The sequence below is a fragment of the Phascolarctos cinereus genome, unplaced genomic scaffold (genome assembly GCF_003287225.1).
Source record: "Phascolarctos cinereus isolate Bilbo 61053 unplaced genomic scaffold, phaCin_HiC Scaffold_2;HRSCAF=192, whole genome shotgun sequence".
NCBI lineage: Eukaryota > Metazoa > Chordata > Mammalia > Diprotodontia > Phascolarctidae > Phascolarctos > Phascolarctos cinereus.
Window position 1 is genome coordinate 82838999 of NW_027555625.1, and position 19229 is coordinate 82858227.

Here is a 19229-nt window from a genome sequence, read left to right on the forward strand (position 1 = left end):
TAACAGTATTCACTGAGGAATCTAAGCAATAGTTTTTATGGCTACTCAAGGCCATACACAGAATTTGAATTACCTCAATTTTTTTTTTAATTAGGCAACTGGGGTTAAGTGACTTGCCCAGGGTCACACGGATAGCAAATGTCAAGTGATTGGTCTGAGGCCGGATTTGAACTCAGGTCCTCCTGACTTCAGGGCTAGTGCTCTGTCTACTGTGCCACCTAGCTGCCCTGTCCATACACAGAATTTGGATTCTGTCATTTTACAGAAATATTGTCCAGGCTACAATACTTACAAAAGGGGACTTGAAGGCCAAACTAGCTGCAATTGTTAAGGCAGGATCCAGACACCGGAAGATGGCACCAAACAGCATGAGCTTGCCAATTCTCACATCCACAGGTAAAGAGGCCAAATGATATCCCAGGGGGGTCAACTTTTCATCTGCAGTTAAAGCTCCCAAGTCTTGAAGTCGAACTTTGGAGGCCCGGAGAGACTCGATTCGAGGTGGCTCAATGAGTTGAGAGAACACAGACTGAAGGCTGTGATCAGTAAACATCTCCAAAATTTTAATTCTTAAAATGGAAAGAAAATTATTTATCAATCTTATGCAGACCATTGTCACTGATGGAATGATGACACAGAAGACTGAATACTTTTTTTCTTCTTAAAGACAAAAATAACATTTAAGTTCCCAGATCACCTCTCACATGTTTCCAATGACCAAGTTACCAGCTTCAAAGGTCACTTTGGGTCCCTGATGAGGTTCTCCTGGAAGGAGTCTGTCTGAGCTTCAGAAAACTTCAGAGTACAGTGAGGAGAATCTTCTCTCTCAACATTCCAAATGCCTCAGATCTCCCAGTGATCACAAACAGGGAGCTGATTCCACTTAATTCTCACATTTCTCTTAAAGCAATTATTGTCCATGTAACTAATATGGCAACTCAACAGTCTACCTTGTGGAGAGGCAGTGTGGCTTAATGGTTAGAGAGCTGGACTTAAATTGAGGAAGACCTAGATTCAAATCTCCTTTCTGCTCAGGGCAGTGTTCTGGGCAACTCTCCAGGACTCTAAATTGCAAAGAAGATACTGAAAGAAGAAATTTCATTACCTAGAAGTTCCCTATACTGATGAAATCATAGGTCCAACCCCTAAACCTATCCCTATATGCCTTGTGACAGATTGTTTTGAACTGTTACTTAAATGATTTGTTGATTTTTAACCTTTCATGTTTGTGTTTCGTCTTCTTGAGCAGGCTGTAAGCATCTTAAGTTACTTTCATGTGTCTTTGAATCCTTCAAAACACCAAAACATTTTTGGTGATTTAATTTATTCTTAGAAGGCTAAGCAAATCTGACCAAACATTTTATATTTCTGACACTTCGGGTGAAAACCCTCAACTTCCTCATTTTTTCTTAAGGTCTATTTTAGTCCTTCATCAAGGTTCTTTCAAAATGGGTTTAATTTAATATAATCATTTTGAATGAAGCCTGTCATAAATGGGCTACTTTTACAAAACAAGGGACTAAGGTCACTTAAGAAATATGGCAGAAGCATCCCTGAGGAGCTTCTATCTACCTCGGCATATAGACTTGACACATGAATTAGTTCTTTTATGCCAATATGGGCCAAAATTTCTTCCTTTTGGAAAAAGAATGGATATAACCAAGTCAATGAGGAAAAACTGAGAACACTCGGAAGCAGATCATAGATATTCAGGTATACCTGAGACACAGCTGTTCCAATGGCACTCTCTGTATTTCTGGCAGCTGCTGTTTTAAAAGCTGATGATTGTAGTGATAACTAGTGAATAAATGGAAGCAGACTCCAGAGGCAACACGCCCTGCTCGGCCTTTTCTTTGCAGAGCGTTAGCTCGAGACACAAAAGTATCCTCTAGACTTTCCATCCCTTTGCTTGGATCATACCTATAACAATGAAGGAAAAGAGTGACCCTGGGAAAGGATGACCAAGATTTCACTTGTGGATAGAAAGAAAGGACTGTTATTTTGACAGTGGGATATAATTTTCTTTCTGCTGTTATATTGTTAGATGTTGAGGAAGCACCTATTGTTAGACATTACTGCATAGAGACCATTTCTGCATATGTGAATATATGAAATGATGACACAAATTTCCATAAGCCACAGTTAGAGATGTCTCATTACTTTAAAGTCCCACCATATAAAACCCATTCTTTTACTCTTTACATCTGGTCTAATTCTGTCCCAGTTTGATGGGTAAAATGGCTTTAGCTAAAGGGAATAGAGAACCGAATTGCTCTGGGGTCCTGTGCCCTATTCATTCACCAACATTTCTTTGGCCCCTTCACAACCCTGTCTTATTTTGTGCCAACCCACACCTGAAACCACTGAAGGAGGATACCTCTTTTCTTTCATTTTCCCAGAATCAATTACATAGACAACATCATCGATGGTAATAGATGTCTCTGCAATGTTGGTGGAAATGATGATCTTGGTTACTCCTACAGGAGGTTTAACAAACACAACCTGCTGTTCTTCACTGGACAAAGATGAGTGAAGTGGAAGAATGATACACCTGAAAAGAGATGAGAACAACTAGCTGGATTAAAAGAACCAATCCCTGCTCACAGACAATTCTCATGAAAAACTAACAACAGCAGGGCTCTAACCACCAGCACCGGCCTCTAAACCTTTCCTCAAAGTACAAATGTTTGAGTGGGAAGCTCTTTCTGATCCCTCAGTACGTATCTACTCAGTTATTTGAACTCAATACTTGAGAAGTTTACCAAATTGAGGGACAAAGTATCTTATTTATTATATACCATAAAACTTCAGAAACAATATACAGCAATTTTTCTCCTTCATATCACTAGTTCTGAAGCTCAAGAAATGCAAATACTGCATTTTTATATTCATCCATCAACCACCTTTCCCTCAGATATTAAAATATCCAGTGAAGAATTTTTATTCCTACTGTAATTAAATTCAATTTGGTAAATATTTATTAAGCACTTACTATGTGCCATGCACTGTTCTAAGTGCTGGAGATACAAAAAAGGCAAAAGATAGTCCCTGCCCTCAAGGAGCTTACAGTCTAATGGAACACATATATACAAAGCAAGCTATATAAAGGAGAAATAAGAAGTAATTAACAGAGGGAAGGCACTAGAATTAAGAGGAGTTGGGGAAAGCTTCCTGTAGAATGTGGGATTTTAGCTGGGACTTCAAGGAAGCCACGGAAGTCAGTAGGTAGAGTGGAGGAGGGAGAGAACTCTAGGTACCGGACACAGCCAAAAAAAAGTCTTGAAGCCAAAAGATGGAGTCTCTTGTTTGTAGAACAGCGAGGAGGGCAGTTGTCACTGGACTGAAGAGTACATGTTGAGGAGTGTAAGGTATAAGAGAGTAGCTAGGTGGCAAAGTGGAAAGAGTGCTAGGCCTGAAGTCAGGAAAACTCATCTTCTTGGGTTCAAATCTGGCCTCAGACAATTACTAGCTGTGTGACCCTGGGCAAGTCCCTTATCCTGTTTGCCTCAGTTTCCTCATCTATAAAATGAGTTGGAGTAGGAAATGGCAAACCACTCCAGTATCTTTGCCAAGAAAACCCCAAATGGGATCATGAAGAGTTGGACATGACTGAAACAAATGAACAACAATATAAAGGTGTAAGAAGACTGGAGAGGTATGGGAAGACCTAAGTTATGAAGGAGTTGTCAAACTCAAATGTCAAATCATTTTGTATTTGCTTCTGGCAGCAACAGAAAGCCACTGGAATTTACTGAGTAGGCGGATGATCAAATTTGTGTTTTAGGAAAATCACTTTAGTGGCTAAATGGAGGATGGACTGGAATAGGGAGAGATTTGAGGCAGGCAGTAAGCTATAGCAATAGTCTAGGTGTGAGATGATGAAGGCCTTGTACCAGAGTGGTGGCAGTGTCAAAAGAGAGGAGGGCGCACATTTGGAAGATGTTTCAAAGGTGAAATCAACAGGCCTTGGCAACAGTTTAGATGTTGGGGGCTGGGGGTGTGTGAGAGAGATAGTGAAGAATCCAGGATGACTCCTATGTTGTGAGCCTGAGGGACTGAGAGGATGGTGTTACTCTTTACAGTAATGGGGAAGGTAAGAGAGACAGGGTTTAAGTGAAAGATAATGAGTTCTCTTTTGAACATGTTGAGTTTAAGATGTCTGTTGGACATCCAGTTCGAGATGTCAGAAAGGCAATTAGAAATGCCAGACCAGAAGTCAGCAGAGAGACTGGGGAGGAAAGATAGTTTTGAGAGTCCTCAGCACAGAGATGGTAACTGTAACCACGGGAGCTGATTAGATCACCATAAAAGTAGATAGGAAAATACACCCATCAAAACATCTCTCTAAACTGAATCCTATCTCCTGTAACTGAATCTGGTTTGCCTTTCTCTAGGCAAGGAAGTGCTAACCAAAAGTGGCTACTGAAAGTAGGTTCTGCCAATACGTAGGGCAAAGAGATATATTTTATTAACAAAATGGGAATAAACTGACTTTCTGGAGTGAAGAGATTTTTTTCATTAATAGCTGGCTTTCTAAACACATAAATATGTGGAGAAAGCAGGTGTCTAGTAAGATACTCATCGTAGTTGTACAGCTGGAGGGAGCGTCAAAGGCTGTCTGTCTAGGCCAACCCTTTCATCTGATATATGAAGAAACTGAGGTCCAGAGTCACTACAAAGTTTCTATTAAGCAGGCACTGTGATAATTCTAGAGATGTAAAAAATGCAAGCAAGGCAGCTCCTTCCCTTAAGGAGCTCACATTCTAATGTGGGAAGATGACACACAGGGGAACTGGAAGGAGAAGGGATGTGGGGTGGGCCTGACAAAAACTAATCCAGGGGTAGGGAATCTGCAGCCTTGAGGCCACATGTGGTCTTCTAGGACCTTGGGTGCAGCCTTTTGACTGAGTCCAAGTTTTACAGAACCAGTCTTTTTATTAAGCGGATTTGTTCTGTGAAGTTTAGGTTAGCTGCTAATTTGTCAGGTCCAAAGGACCCAGACGAAGAGTCCAGGTTATTGGTGGGGAGGTTATAGTTCAAAAAGAGGTAGCATGATTAGAATGAGGTGGGAAGTAGAGTAGAGGCACACACTGAAGAACTAATTCATTGGGATGCCCACTTAGCTACATACAATGCAGTAGCCACAACTATATTTTATTCACTTTGTTTTTCCAGTGTGGATAAGTTTGACTGGTCACTCACACTGCTCTGGATTTACCAAGGGAGGCTTTGGAGTATTTCTGGTTGATTCAGTATGTATTGGGTCATTTTCAAATCAGAACATTTGCAGAACATGACCAGATAGGAAATCCTTTAATGATTCTAAAATGAGTTCAGCAGACAGAGAAAAAATGTTGTTATCCTGCATGAAATATATTTTCTTGTTTTGCTGAAAGCCATAATTGACACAGACTTGAGGAAAGGGAGCATATATTGTTTTGTTTAGTCTCTTCCAGTGCCCAGGACACTGCTTTTTTCTTGACGTACTAAATGCTGAATGAATAGGTGCCGAATAGCAGAATGGTATACATGTATTAACTATTCAGGTATGTGTATTTGTATGCCTCTTATCGGAGGCAGAGAAATCTACGAAAAGGAACACTGGGCTTGGAATTGGAAGACTGGAGGAGTCCTACCTAGGCACTTATTAGCTGTTCAACACTTCGTCTTTCTAAACCTCAGCTTTGTCATCTTTAAAATGGAGACAAAAACTTGCACTACTGACCTCACAGTGCATTTGTGCTAATCTAATTCTGTAAACTTTCAGGCGTCAATCATCCATTCAGAAAACATCCAAGGTTACACAGGTAATTAGCATCAGAGGTGAGATTTGAACCCAGGTTCTTTAACTCCAGAACTAGTACTCTTTCTCATTATCTTATCTAGTTGTAGAAAAGGCTCAGTAGAAAACAGAACTTACCGATTACTACGTCTGTTGTTGAAGAGGGGATTAGACTGTAGCTGTTCATAAAGCATTTTAATTTCTGCTAGTCCTGGTAAAAATACTAATACAGCACCTAAATATATGAGAATTATTCTCATGAAATGTGAAGGAGCTAAGACCAATTTGTAATGATAAAATGTTAAGAATTCATCAGTGTTAAGCAACAAAGTCATAATTAGCATTTAAAAAATCTCATAATTTGTATTCTTTAGATTATTTTTCTCTCACAAGGGCTTTGGGAATTTTAAATAACAATTTATATATCTGCATATGACATCACTTAATAACCATGAATGTTCCCTGGGACACAACGTTCTGACAAATAAGACCCGGCAAGGACCACAGAGGCCATCTAGTTGAAACCCCTCATTTTACAGATGAAGAAGCTGAGGTTCAGAAAGGTTAATACCTTCGCCAGGGTCACACAGCTAGTAAGTGTCCAACAAAGGATTTCAATGCAGGTCTTACTAATCCCAAGTCTATTACTCAATCCATTACACCAAGATGACTCTTTCTAAATAACTGGAAAAAGAGGCATGAAAAATGAAATGCCTAAGGTTACCCTTGTCATTAACATGTCATTAACATGACTGGGAGTTACTACCAACCCTTCGTTTTAGTGAAATATTTATTGAACACCTATGGCATTCCTGGTTCCCTGCTAATGATACCTGCCATCAAGAAAACAATCATCTGTTTGCCACTTCTCCCTAATGGCAAACATGAAAGTGGATTATGAAAATATAAAGTAATAAATAGCCAAGAAGATCTCAAAATGCCATAGAACTAATTCTTAACTACAACTATCCTCTTTTATGTGTGTGGCTATTCCTTGATCAATTTCTATTCAATTACTATTCAATTTTTCTTAATGTTTTTGACAAGAGATAACACTTCTGTCATACCTCCCACTTTTGCTAACTGTACCCCAATACCGACCTCCCTCTTTCATAACAATGAAAAAAAATGTAGTCTAGTGAATTTGATTACTTCATATCTAAAAAGTGTACAATTATAATGGAGACTATTATCTCTTTTGCCCTGGACTCTGTATTTTTATTAATGCTATCAGAGAATACCACTTTTTTGGCAGTCGTGTTACACTGCTGACTCCTACTAATGTTGTAATTAACAAAAGGTTGAAGTCTTTCATATTAATATATTGTTAATATATATCTTCCTCATCCTGTAACTATACAGTTAATTTTTTAATACAAATACAGGATTTTAGATTATTTTAAAAAACCTTCCATTGACAAATATGAGATTTCAAATATTAAAATTAACAAAAGAGCTAGAAAAACAAAACAAAATTTTAAAAGACCATAAATCGTTGTATTCTTGTCCATAAACTTTTGTTTCTTACTGTTAAACATAGAACAAATTATGGGCATATTGTCTTTAAAACAGTAGATACCAAATCAACCTGCTTGTTTCTGTTACCCCTTTGGATTTTTTTTTGGTGTATTTTAACATATTTATTGCTGTCACAACTATTAATTACATAGTTGTCACAGTTATTATTCATTGGATTTAACTTTTTGTTATGATTTGTTTCTCGAACTGGACTCTGTCATTCAATATAATACTGATTCCTCTTAGCTATGTGCCTTCGGAAAAGCAGATAGGTATTTAGGCACTAGAAAGTGCAGACATGCTAAAACCCAAGTTAGCTGATTTAGTTCAACTTAATGCTCACATTACCGTTTTTATTAGAGGAAGATGCGAAACTTAATGGCTAAAGTAATGTTTTGGGGCCATTGTTAATTCCATTCCTTCCTTCTATAGCTATCTCCCATCATACTACAACTTTATACCTTCTTTTGCCATACTTCTCGTGTGTGTGTACATGTGTATGTGTGCACACACATGTAAAAAACACAAATAGTGAAATTACCTGGTGGGTATGAGTGCATTCCATCCACAATCCATTCTAGTAAGGCCTCTATTAATTCAAGGTTAACCTTTTCTAGATCCATGACTGACATTGTTTTGATTACAGATTTACTAAACCCTGAAAAATGAATAAAGGCCAACAGAATAACACAAATCAGTATTTCAATGAATTTCAATCATTTCATAAAGGGGCAAAGTGGTCCAGGTCAGAAACAGCAGCTCAGCAGTGTGATCAGGTCCATGAATAATTATATATGTATGTGTGTATGTGTCTGTATATACATACATACATACACACATATATATATAAACACACATTTATACATATATGTATAGATCATATATTTACATATATTTTACTTAGTTAAAATATATAAATTTGTAATCTATTATATACATATAATATTTTAAAATATTTATTATCTATCTGCCTGGAAGAGGGACTCACTACTGACACATTGATTTCTTCAGTTAGAAATAAGGAACATCACAGAATATTTGAGCTGGAATGGACATGTTAGCTCATCTAATTGAATTATTTTATTTTATTTTTTAAAAATTCTGAACTTAACACCAAATAAATGATCATTTCTATACAGATTACAAAAAAAGGAGAGGATTATATACATATAATTGTAAATCTCTATTGTGTAAAGCTTATAGAGTATATAATTTCAACATAAATTTAACGTTTTGTCTTTCTGCTTGTATTTTTATCCCCAGTGCTTTAGCACAGTGCATGGCACAGCAAGTACTTAATACGGCAGGTTTGCTGACATGGAACCTTTTAATTTGTTCTACTTGTGTGTGATTCCTTCTTACCTCCTCATTTTTAGGGAGGGAGCAAAACTTTTCCCCTAGTCTCCCTCTATCCTTTATCCCCCAAACAGACTGTGTGTGTGTACATATGTATATGTGTGTGTGTGTGTGTGTGTGTGTGTGTGTGTGTATATATATATATATATATGTATTATAGATATATGTATATGTATTTTTTTTAATTTTTATTTTTGGTAAGGCAATTGGGGTTAAGTGACTCACCCAGAGTCACACAACTAGTGAGTGTCTGAGGCCGGATCTGAACTCGGGTCCTCCTGACTCCAGGGACACTGCTCTATCCACTGTACCACCTAGCTGCCCTCAAACACTTGATCTCCTATTTCCTTTTTTTTTTTTTGTGGCAATGAGGTAAAGTGACTTGCCCAAGGTCACACACCTAGTAAGTGTCAAGCCTCTGAGGCCAAATTTGAACTCAGGTCTTCTGAATCCAGGGCCAGTGCTCTATCCATGCGCCACCTAGCTGCCTCCCCTTTCATCATATCTTAAGGTATAATAATATACCATTATATTAATACACTATAATTTATTCAGCCATTCCCTAATTGATGGGTACTCTCTTAGTTTACACCTCTTTGCCATGACAAAAAAAAGAAATGCTGTTAATATTTTTGAACATATAGATTCTTTCTCTTTCTTGATCTCTTTGGGGTATGGTTCTGGTGTTGGGCATAATTCCAAATTGGTTTCCACTCCACCAACCGTGCATTAATATGCCTGTTTTCCTGTGGCTCCTCCAACATTTGTCAATTTCCTTTTTTTTGGTCATTTTTGCCAATCCAACAGGCATGAGATAGAACCTCAAAGCATATTTAATTTGGATTTCTCTATTAGTGATTTGGAGCATCTTTTCCTTTTGGTTGTTGATAGTATGGATTTCTTCTTCAAAAAACTGCCCATTCATATCCTTTGATCAATGGCTTTTGTTCTTATAAATTTGATTCAATTAATTAACATATGATGTAAATAAGAGTCTTTATCAGAAAAAAACTTGATACAAAGATTTTTCCCCCAGTTAACTGCTTTATAATTTTAGTTGCATTGGTTTTGTTTGTGAAAACCTTTTGAATTATATACAATCATAATTATCCATTTTGTCTTCTATGATCCTTTCTATCCCTTTTTGGTCATGAACTGTTCCCCTATCCATAGCTGTGAAAGGTAATTTCTTCCTTGCTCCTCTAATCTGTTTGTGATATGATCATTTATTTCTGCCAGGTATCCATTTGGAGTTTATTTTGGTAGATGGTGTGAAATGTTGGTCTAAACTCAATTTCTGCCAGACTATTTTCCAGTCTTCCCAGCAGTTTTTGTTGTCCTTACCCCAAAAGCTGTGGTCTTTGGGTTTAGCAAACACCAGGCTATTATGCTGGCTTGCATCTGTATGCAGTGTACCTAATCTCTTCCATTTGCTGACCTCTATTTTCCAACGAGTATCTAATAGTTTTAGTGACTGTTGCTTTGTAACATAGTTTGAAATCTGGTACTACTGGGGTACAACCAGGCCCCTTTCCTTCCCGCTTACATTGTCATTTTTATTGTATTGGTTCTATCTATTCATACGCAATTAACATTTCTCCAATTACCTAGGTCTACTTTTGTAAAGAGAGTTCTAGAGGTGTGTTCACATAGTTCCTGTGTGTGTTGGTAGGCAGACAAATATTTTATTCAATATTTATTCTGAATGGAATTTCTCTTTGTCGTCCTGAAAGACTTATAGTTTATATGGATTTGTTTTATATCCTGCAAATCCACTGAAACTGTTTCAATTACTTTTTTAGTTGACTGTTTAAGGTTAGTAGACTATGACATTGTCTGTAAAAAGCAGTAATTTTGTTCTTTGCCTATGCTTATTCTCTCATTTTCTTTCTTGTCCTTTTATTACAGACAGCTAGGATTTCTAGCACTATATTAAAGAGTAGTGGTGATAATAACCATACTTGCTTTGCCCCTAAAGTTATTAGAAAGGTCTCTTAGTTTACTCCCATTACAGAGAGTGCTGGCTCTTGGTTTTAAATAGATGCTATTTACCACATTAAGGCGAATCTATTTATTCCTATATTTTTGGTGCTTTTAACAGAAATAGGTGTTGCATTTTGTCTAAAGGGTTTTTTTCACATTTATTGAGACAATGTGATTTCACTCATTTAAAAAATTAATATAGTCTACAATTTTTGTGGTTTTTCTAATACCGAACCAACTCTGAATGCTGGTTTAAATATAATGTGGTCAGAGTATATAACCTGTTTTGACATGTTGCTGTAACCTCTTAGCTAATATTTTATTTAAAATTTCTATGTCATGATTCATTAGGGATATTGTTCTACAATTTTCTTTCTGTTTTATCTATTCTTGGTTTAGGGATTTATATCAGAGAAAGAATTTGTTAAGTGTCCTTCTTTTCCTATTTTTGCAAACATTTTACATAATACTATAATTAACTATTCTTTGGATATTTACTAGAATTCACTTGTAAATCCACCTGGTCCTGAGATTGTTTTTCTCCCCCCTCCTTCTGGGAGTTCACTGATGGCATGTTCCATTTCTTTTTTTTTTTCTTTTTTTCTGAGACTGGGTTATTTAAGTTTTCCATTTCTTGTTCTCTTAATCTGGTCATTTTATATTTTTGTAAATATTTGTCTGATTCATTTAAGTTGTCAGTTTCATTGGCGTAGACTGAAAATGTTTCTAATAACTTCCTTTATTTCTGCTTCACTTGTTATAAATTCTCATTTTTCATTTTTGGTACTAAATCATTGTTGGAGGAAAAAAATAGGAGAAAGCAACTTTACAGATAAAAGAAAGTTCATGAACACTCTGGAAAATATATTACCTGGATAGCGGGCTGCGAGCTGCTTAAAATTTAGTTGTTGATCTGGCACTGAATCCTTAACAGAGCTCTCATCCAAGAAGTGCAGGGAACGCCTCAGGTCCTCTTCTACTTCTTCAAATGCAGTCCTGTTGCGTCTTGCTTTTCTTTCCTCTGAACTTAGCTTCGTGGAACGCATATATGGGCTACCATCTTCGATCACATACCTGAGGAACAAAAGCAAATGGGAGATAGGTGTACCAATCACAATGGCCTGTGGCCTGTGCAAGCCTTCTGACAATACTGCTTCCCCAGAAATAGGAGACTGTAGCTCTGATCTATGTCACATCTTTCCCTAACCATACTACTCTTCCAAAGTCCTTCTGGTTGCCCTCAATTTTGTTGAGAAGCAAGTTGGGCAGGTTCATTCAGCTACCTTTAAAAATTTAATTATACAGCCTGTAGTAAACTTGAAGAATTTATATATAAGAGCCATGCCTGAAATCTAGCTCTCTCTATGGGGAACAGGCCAATCTGGTGAAGCTGCTAGAACTCACAAATGTTACAACTAGAATCACTGTATTTACATTAAAAGTAACTGTAAATGGCCACACGTTAACTTTGTTTTTGGTTTAAATCAAGATGCCCCATTGCACCACCTCCAACCCTTGCAAGATCTTAATCCTTTAATTAATTTAATGTTGTCTAATTTCAATTGATAAAGTTGTTAAATACTGCTCTTGTCAAATGCACTGATGAGATGTATGTAGTTAATTTAATTAAGGAGTAGAAAATAATGCTGGTAATAACAAGTGTTCTCTTTGGTCTAGATTTGGAAAGTCAACCTTGTCCGAATTGGGAGAATTCCAAAAAGTACAGGAAGAACTAGATTCTGATATGTTTTATAATCATAAATATATGTGTATCCATAAAATTGATACTAAGCAGGTACACTGAAACTAAGGGTCTCATCCTGCTTGTGCTACTGAATTTCAGTAGTACTTGAGTAAGCCACTTCAAAGGCTGCCATCACAGTTTCCTTTGTTTGGGTCCATATCTCTGATTTCATTGGTGTAGGGAAGCCCCTAGTGAGGAAACTCTTTCCACCAATGAAGATTAACAACTGCTCCTCAACTCAAACATACTCTTAGAGCTGTATGGGACACGAAAAAGTCAGTATGTGTCAAAGGTGGGACTTTAGAGCTTCTGGACTCTGCAGCTGGCTTGCTCGCCACTAAATGATGTTGCCTCAGTTTCCTTATAAACAAAAATCTCTTACCTTCTTTATATATTACAATGAATTTTTAAATATTAGTATACCACATGTCCCACAATAAATTAAAACTCAAAAAGTTGCATTTAAATAAAGTAAGTTTAAAATGCACTGGGGAAGCTAGCTATTTACAAAAATCTTACTGTGACTTTAAAAAGGATTCTTAATTTTATAAAACTCATCCCCTAACTTATCTTTTGGGTGAATATGGATTTTCACACCAGATTTGCCTAAAGAACTAGGGGATATTAAAGAAAAAGCACAAAACAGAATTATATTCATGATATCAGCAATAAATTGGAACTGGCCTGAAGATGTGATAGATTCAAACATGAGACCACTTAAAATTAAGGAGCATATATAATTGGAAATGTCAAAATTTAGAAAAGGACGCTAATCAATAATAACAAATGAATGAAGGATTGGCATACTACTAGATAATGGCTTGTAGAGGGGAAAAAAAGCAAAAACCTGTTTTTTTCACTGGTTTTCAGCGAACCTTAATATATTTCTTACTTAGTCATAGCAATTGCATCTTCCAGAAAAAACTGATCAACAGGAAATGTCCGGCCTACAAAGAGAAAATAAATATGAAAAGAATGCTTCTTGGTTGAAGTAAACTCTTAGGAGGGCGCATAGTTTCTCTGTATAAAGGCTAAATCAACAACAGGCTTACAATATCTCAAATGGTTTTTGAATGGATAAATAGATGTGAACATGATTTTCAAAAGAAAAAACACAAATTGTTTATAAACTCTTAAAAAATGTTCAATTTCATTAATCATCAAAGGTATACTAAACTAAACCACTTTGTGGTACCACCTCTTATCCATCAAACTGGCAAAAATAATGAAAAGCAATGAAACTCAATGGTGGTAGGATTATGGAACACAAACAGGTACCCTCATTCACTGCTAGTGGCAGTCCAAAGCAAAAAGTAAAAGTTGCGGAAATAACTCCTGATCCTAGAGTATCACTGTTGGAAATACACCCTGAAAGTGGAATTTTTAAAAAGATCGTTATCTGTTCAATTATACCAGCATTATTTGTAATTGCAAAAAAAAAAAAAACAGAAGCAGCCTAAATGCCTAATGATAGGAGAATGACATAATAAATTGTGGTACATTAATGTTATGGACTCTACCTCAACTAAGACAAACAAGTATGAAGAATATCAAGAAATCTGGGAAGAACTTTATGAAAAAACACAAAACAAAAAAGTAAAACTTCAAGAACAGAGAACAACCCAAGCTGTGGTTGCATAATAAGAAAAAGGAATGTGAACTGTCAAAGAATCTTGATGGAGTCTTAGAGGAAGTAACTGAAAAACTGACATTTTGTTTGTAAAAAGTCATTTATTTACATGTAAACAACTGCAAGGAAAGACTTATTGACTAATATTTAACGTTAAATTTATACTGTGATTCTTTTTAAGATAAGTAAAAAATCCATTAATTTTACAAGCACGTCATTTGTTAATTTTTGTCAGGTCAATAGCTGAAGGCTGTGTAGCCCTGCACAACAGGGGGCTGATGAAAATACTTAAAGGATAAAAAATTGGGGGTATTTATTTGCCTGCTATGATTAATACTTACAAAAGCACATGGCCAACCTTAAAGTGCTATGGAAATATAAGATTACTATTATTCATGATCCTATTCCTTTTCTACTTCTATGGATATTAGCAATTTATCTGGAAGAAAAAAATATATTTAGAAATAACACTTACCAGACCCCACTTTACATAATGGCTACAGACCCTCAGGAGAACAATTTATGCAAAAACAACCTTACAATAAAAACAAAAACTTTGAAAGCTGTAAGAACTCTAATCAATTCGATGATTCCAGAAGATGGATGATGAAGCACGCTATTCACTTCCTGAAAGAGAGGTAGGTGATGCACTCAGGGTGCAGAATGAGATACATGTTTTTGGACATGGCCAACGCAGGAACTTATTTTGCTTGATTATGGCTATTTGTTACAAGGGTTTTATTTTTCTTTTTCTCAGTGGTGGGGGGTAGGAGCAGGAGGGAGAGAGATCTGATTATTGTTCATTGAAAAAAAATCATTTATAAAAAGAACTGTAGCTTGTAATATTTTATTGACATTCAATTGGATATCTCCTAAGCCTGTTATAGGTCCTTTTCTCTTCTCCCTCTTGTTCTGCTTGGCGATTGCATCAGATCCCATGGGTTAAAGTATTACCTCTATGCTGATGATTCACAGATTTAGGCATCTAGCTCTAGCCTCTCCTCTGAGCTCTAGGCCTGTTAAGCATCTCAAACTCATCATCTTCCCCCTGCCCTGCCCATCCGCCCCTTTCACTTAACCCTCCTCTTCTTTCCAGCTTTCCCTCCTCTCAATCCCCAGGGTTCCAAACTTCAGCTCCTCACAGACACTCCCCTAAACATCCAAACTAGGGTCATGTCTACCTTCATAGCACCTTACATGTGTCCTCTTCTCACATAGCAACCACCCTAATCCAGGCTCTTGTCATCTCTTGTCTAGGCTATCAAACAGTCTTCTACTCGGCACTCAGGAGGCAAGTCCTATGCCAAAGTGATTTTCCTGGAACCGAAGACTGAGCATGTCAGTGTTCTTCCCCAGCTCCACCTACCCTGACTCAATATACTCCAGCAGCTCCCTAAGGCCTCCAGAATCAAATGTAAAATCTGGTTTGACATTTAAAGTCCTCCACAATGTGAGCCACTCCCATATTTCCAGTCTTTTTACAATTTACTCCCTCCCCATGCCAAGATTCAGTCTTACCAGCCTCCTTGCTGCTATTTGCACAGGCTGCCCCACCATGCCCAGAATATCTCTCCCCATACCTCCCACTCCGGGCTTCCTTGGCTTCTGTCAAGACCCAGTTCGAATCCCATCTTCTGGAGGCCTATTCCAATCATCTCCCTTTATTTTCCCTTCCTCATTCTTGCTGGTCCCTTCTGTCTGAGACTGACTTCCATTTATACCACACACACACACACACACCCACCTTTATATATACAGTGCAGTTATTTGCATGGTCTCTCCGACCCTCCCTTCCCCCTCCTTAGAATATGAGGTTCCTTGAGGGCAGGGGGCCATATTTTTGCCATTCTTTGTATCTCCAGGGCTTCATATAGTGCCTGGAATATAGTAAGCACTTAAATGTTTGTTGACTATTTCTCTACTACCAATTTTTCCATAACTAAACACTCATTTGATTTCAAGGAGCCAAAAGACTTGCTATATAATACTGGATGAGTTATTTAACATCTGAGTCTCAATTTCCCCATAATTTTTTAAAAATAAAAATTGACAGCAAGACTAGAGGACCAATAATGCTCCTTGCTTTCCATTAATTGCACGTGGATTTTTTTTGTAGTTAAGCAATACTTAAATATTTGAGTATGCAAGTCTATGTCTCTGAACATACAACTTGTACTGATTTCTTACTTGCTGGGGGAATTCTGTCAGGAATCAGTAATGAGTCCTGTGTCCTCCTTCCTATTGAAAAGTAAAGCTATTTGACTTGCTATCATAAGGACCATGGGTTTTGACTTGTTTCTCACATTGGGGATGAATTTGTACTGGTCCATCCACAATTTTTCACTAAAGACACACATATGCAAACAAACAGAAAACCCAAACAAAAACAAACTCCCACACTCGGGACAACACTAAGGGTATGGTGAGTGACAGCAGAACAGAATGAAGCCAACTGGCTTATTAGCTCTCTCATCCAATGAAGTAATTGGCCAGTGAGAGGAAATTTTCAGCTACAGGTCTGGATGAAGCTGAGTTAACAGCAATTTAAGATTATTTCCTGAGCCAGCAAGAATGTCTTCATAAATTGGTAGCCACTAAAGTATCAAAAGTTTCCAAATAATTGGTAGTGAAACACTCATTCATTGCTGATAAAACTGCAAACTTGCAGAATCTTTTTTTGTTTTTTATTTTTGTTTTAGTTTTCAACAATTGCTTGCACAAGATTTTGAGTTCCAAATTTTCTCCCCATCTCTTCCCTTCCCCCCACCCCAAGATGACATGTATTCTGAATACCCCTTCTCCTAATCTGCCCTCCCTTCTATCTCCCCCTCTCCTTTTCTTATATCCTTCCCCTTCTATTTTCCTATAGGGCAGGATAGATTTCTATACCCCACTGCCTGTATATCTTATTTCCCAGTTGCATGTGAAAACTTTTTCTAACATTTGTTTTTAAAACTTTGGGTTCCAAATTTTCTCCCTTCCCACCCACCCTCATTGAGAAGGCAACCAACTCAATACAGGTTATACATATGTAGTCATTGCAGAATCTTTTTGAGAACAGTCTGGCAGTATTCAGTAAAAGTTAGAAAAATAACCCTATCTTTTGACCCAATAATTCCATTTTGGTGGACATCAAACAACAAACAAAAACAGGCTGGTCAAAGATTTACAAAGCAGCATTTTACTTAACTGCAAAACCAGAAACGACTTAAAGGTCCAACGACAGGGGGATGGTTAATTAAACTGTGCTACAATAATATAGAGTAATATTATAATACAATTTAAAACTATTTGTTGTTTGTCTTGTTGGTAGTCATACTTTGTTCTGGAAGAGGACCAATGACATCAGGAGGGTGACTTCTTGACTTACAAGTGAATTGGATTTAACTGAGGCAGAGCTGTGCAAAGTCATCAGCCTTACTCACTCCTCTAGTCATCTGAGGCCAGTCAAGATGACTGGCAGTGGCCCCAGATGCAGTGGGAGACCTTGGCCTTTTTAAGCTAAGGTCTTTCCCAGGTCTCAGTTTGTCTGAGGCAACACCCATTCAGTGATTAAAGGCAAGTAGGAACTGTAGCAAAAGATGGCCCAGTTTGCCTTTACAAAAGAATCAGTCTGGGAAGGAAAGACCCTCAGTTTCTGGCCAGAACAGAAACAACTGTTATTTACACTCACTCTGAGCCATCAAATCGAAACAAGAAACAACTGAGATTTGGGATGCAACTTACTGTCCAATAAATGAGAGCCAAAATTTTCTGGGTTTAAAGTAGCTCCATCTGAATACCAATGGGCTTTATCAAAGCCTGGTTTTCCAGAGGTATGTTTCAAGAAATCATAAATGAAGACTACACAAGACAACTGATAAATATGAAGAATGCAAAGAAATCTGGAAAGGGTTTTTTGAAATGACAAAGTGAAAAAGAAAAAAGTAGGACAGAGATTAAACTATGGGCACACAAAAGGAAAAGTGAATAGAAATGAGAGGAAGAAAGGACACTGATAGGGATTTAAGGGATGGCCCTGGAGGATGGTTAGGGCACCACTGCACTAAAATCAATTAAAAAGTGAATCATCACTACCAAGTTTGATCAGGTTTCTTGATGTTCAATGTTAAGTTTTTAGTAAAACAAAAAAACAAATACAGGATCTTGAAGTTATGAAATAAAGTTCAACCAAATAATTCCATTACATCAAATATTTCTGAAAAATGCTTTTCAATAATGACTACAGGAAGGTGGAGATTGGATGGGAAGTGGCCTTAACAAGGTGGGGACAATTACAATTTGGCTAGCTCACTCATTTTTTAAACCTGACAGACTCAAGGAATTTCTTTCAGCTAAGGATTTATAAATAACCAATTAATAGTAACTGTAATCAAGTGCACTATACTGTATACTTGATATACTCTTATTTTTTTCCTAATCCACTACCAATAGCCATTTTGGCCAGACAAATACCATTAACAATTTACCAATCAGTTCTTCCAGACCATTCCTTTAGAAAAAAATTAGCAGAGAAGTTAAAACCCAAAGACAGTAAGTGATCTGAAGCAAATTAGCATCAAGATATCTAAAAGGTATTCTAACTACACTATTTAAGAGTACCAGAATACTTACTAAATTCTGTGATCTTTATAATTAAAGCACATATTATAGCAAGATAGCTTCTTTCTACAATAAAACTATTTTAGGTTGCGTATTAAACATGGGGAAGCCAAGAATTCTAAATAATTGAGAATTTAAATCATAGATGCAATTAAAAATTTCTAAATTAGGTGTAATATTAACATGTCAATTTCATAAAATGCCTATAGTTTGACTTGCTGCTAACATAATCACTTCTTACCCAGAAAAAAACTATTTATCAATATATTTCTTTACTGAAGCACAATTTAAAAATATTTTGTATGTATGTATGTAGGCATGGATAATAATACAAAATTTAAGAATATATTTTTTCTCACCTGGTATATTAATAACTGGGCAGGAATTAAAGTATTCCGAGAAAAGCTCAGCATTCAAAGTGGCACTCATCAGAACAACACGAAGATCTGAATTCTGCAACATAACGTCCTTCAAAACCAGCAGCAAGAAATCACTAAAGGGAAGAAAAAAGATACCCATGACAACCAAATCCAATGTCAAGTATTTATTCCATTCAGATTTTCCTCATCTTTTTTATTCATGACTACTACCTTGCAATAGAAACAGACTTCCCA

At 36.9% G+C, this 19229-nt stretch overlaps 1 protein-coding gene across 4 annotated transcripts in view; it reads right to left on the reverse strand.

The window, feature by feature from the left end:
* The window catches only part of DHX57 (DExH-box helicase 57), a 67370-nt gene that overhangs the window by 13825 nt on the left and 34316 nt on the right, over positions 1-19229 (reverse strand). For all 4 annotated transcript variants that reach the window (XM_020976976.2, XM_078149479.1, XM_020976975.2 and 1 more), the window contains 8 exons: positions 18975-19108; positions 13276-13330; positions 11511-11713; positions 7842-7958; positions 5921-6017; positions 2378-2551; positions 1720-1920; positions 293-569 (listed from right to left, as the gene is read on the reverse strand). In XM_020976976.2, coding sequence (XP_020832635.1) covers positions 293-569; positions 1720-1920; positions 2378-2551; positions 5921-6017; positions 7842-7958; positions 11511-11713; positions 13276-13330; positions 18975-19108 — 1258 coding nt within the window. The remainder of the gene's footprint in view (positions 1-292; positions 570-1719; positions 1921-2377; positions 2552-5920; positions 6018-7841; positions 7959-11510; positions 11714-13275; positions 13331-18974; positions 19109-19229) is intronic.